The following is a 2,458-nucleotide window of genomic DNA, read 5'->3' as shown; positions in this document are numbered from 1 at the left end:
AGCACAAACATAGCGTATAAGGTTTGTGTGTGTGGTGTGAAGAGATTGGTGGAAAATCTGTTTGGTGGAAAAACTGTCCCTCTAAACTCTTATAAATAAAAAAGGAAAGAAAAAAGCTTTAGCTTTAGGAGAAAAAAGGAAAGAAAAAAGCTTTAGCTTTAGGAGAAAAAGTAAAAGTGTGCAAGATTCTGTTAGTAAGTAATTAGAAGAATGATAAACTACGTACATAGGTTTAGGTAATTACATCAATTATTATTATATTATTATAAAGACGAGGACAATGCAATTTGTGCTTCTTGCTTATCACAAATGAGTGAATCTATCATGACTATGGCTTCCTCAACTAATCACCGTAAATGGAAGTACGATGTTTTCTTGAGTTTTAGAGGTGAGGATACCCGTAATAACTTCACAAGTCATTTATATAACTATTTGCTTCGTTCTGGTATTAATGTCTACAGAGATAGTGAGAAGCTTAAGAAGGGGGAAGAAATTTCTCCAGCTCTTCTCACAGCAATTGGAGAGTCCAGATTCTCACTTGTCATATTCTCTAGAAACTATGTATCATCTACATGGTGCCTAAATGAACTTGTTGAGATTCTTCAATGTGTGAAATCAAAGGGTCACCTTATGCATCCCATTTTTTATGATGTTGATCCGTCAGACCTTCGTTACCAGAAGGGGGATCTTGAAGCAGAGTTTGACAAACACGAGAAAAGATTCCAATCTAACTCTGAAATTGTTCAAAAATGGAGGAATGCTCTAACTGAAGCAGCCAATTTGTCTGGATGGCATTTAGGAAATGGGTAACCACTCTTAACCCTTTATTCTTCATTTTTATGATATATTTTAAAGCACATAATTTAGGAAAAACACAAAATATAGGTCGTTATACAAGTTTGATTCCACTTTGGTAGTGGATAAATTATCTTTAATCCCTATTTTTTTATGTGAAAAATGTTAATACCTCTTTAGTGAAGGTAGAGTTAAGGAAATCGTAGTAAACAAGTGGAAAATAAGGTAAATGATGAAGTTAAACTTAGAGCTGGGTCGACCCAAGTGTAATTGAGAGTTGGATCAACTGAGAGAGAGGTGATGCTCTCTATAAGTCCCTATACATAAGTTCGGTTGACTAAATGTTGACCAAACGTCAATTGAGATTATATAAAATTGCGTTTTCTGCAATTTTGTGTTCAAAAGTTGTACCACTTGAAATATAAACGTTTGTGGATGTTAAAAAAATGTTTCAAACTATTTTTTTTTACAATTATAACACTTTACCCATGATAAATAAGTGATTGTAACTCTCATTTTCAATAGCCTCTCTCTTGATTTTCTCTTAGAAACACAAGAAATTCTATGTGTATTCTCTAAAATTGATATTTATAAAACCCAATAGATTTGATTCTATTCTAGAAACAAATTTATAGTGACCCTTTAACAACTCTTGTAGGGGAAAATATTGTAAAGGAAAACATTTACTTTGTGCCTCCAGGTCATCAGATTTTCTGTTCACCTCTAAGTTACTTTGATCTTTCTATTGTTCTTTTTTATTTTTTATTTTTTAAAAATCTGTTATTCTTTTAAGTACTATCATTTCATAACATTAAATATCCTCTAGTGTTTTCATTAATATTTTTGAGTCTCAATAAAAATAAATAAATAGACGATTAAATTTAACAATAACAAACAACAACAAAACGCATAATTCTAAATAAAAAAAAATATTTCTACAATTCCATATATTACATGTTTATAAATCAAATTTATATTTAGAAGTTGTAGTCAGATAAAAGATTCCATTAAATCTAATAATGTTCTCAAAGCCACAAACGAAATTCAAAGTTAAAGGTGCAAGAGAAAATTACTTTATTTAAAAGTCATTACTTGAACTCAAGTCAACAACTAGAACTCATCATCATACAAGAGAGGCAAAAGTTAAAAATGAGAAATGTTATTGGTAGTGGACAGTTTGCTTTTATTAAACTGTTTTTTTATTATTATAAATTTTATAAAGGGCCATTTGAGCAATTATTTTTTGGAGATCACTAATGTTTGTTTGACTAGCTTATTTTTTGCCAACTTATTTTACTATTAAACTTATTTTTGCTATTATTCATAAGTCTTACTGTACTTTTTGGTACTATTCATTGGTTCCACTATACTATTCTAATTAATATTTACTTTTATTTATAGTACTTTCAACAAAAAATTTTCAGTTTAAGCAAAATAAGCGGATTCTAAACAAAACACTGGTTGTTCAATTCATTTTAGGAGGGCTAAAAGCTTTTTAAGCTAATTGGTTGGCACTTCTTGATGTTTTTAATGAAAATATCTAGAATTCAAGTTCCTTCACGTACAACTACTTATTGAATAATTAAAAAAATAAGTATATTTTTTAGGATGAGAGTAACTCTAATTTCTGGTGAACAAATTTTATTTTTAGGTCTAATATTTC

General features: G+C 29.6%; 1 protein-coding gene across 1 annotated transcript; it reads left to right on the top strand.

Moving 5' to 3' along the window:
- The first annotated feature begins 330 nt into the window (after positions 1-330).
- On the top strand, positions 331-810 carry LOC112004446 (TMV resistance protein N-like). Its single transcript, XM_065764959.1, has one exon. It carries the CDS (start codon positions 331-333, stop codon positions 808-810), a length of 480 nt encoding a protein of 159 aa, XP_065621031.1.
- The last annotated feature ends 1,648 nt before the right edge of the window (positions 811-2,458 follow it).

This window comes from Quercus suber, unplaced genomic scaffold (genome assembly GCF_002906115.3).
Source record: "Quercus suber isolate HL8 unplaced genomic scaffold, Cork oak 2.0 scaffold_596, whole genome shotgun sequence".
In the NCBI taxonomy this organism is placed as follows: Eukaryota; Viridiplantae; Streptophyta; class Magnoliopsida; order Fagales; family Fagaceae; genus Quercus; species Quercus suber.
The sequence above is the reverse complement of the archived record's forward strand: the minus strand, read 5'-3'. Positions and strand labels throughout refer to the sequence as shown.

Bases quoted from the DNA above. Each gene is read 5' to 3' on its own strand.
- LOC112004446 (XM_065764959.1), top strand. From the start codon at position 331: ATGGCTTCCTCAACTAATCACCGTAAATGGAAGTACGATGTTTTCTTG.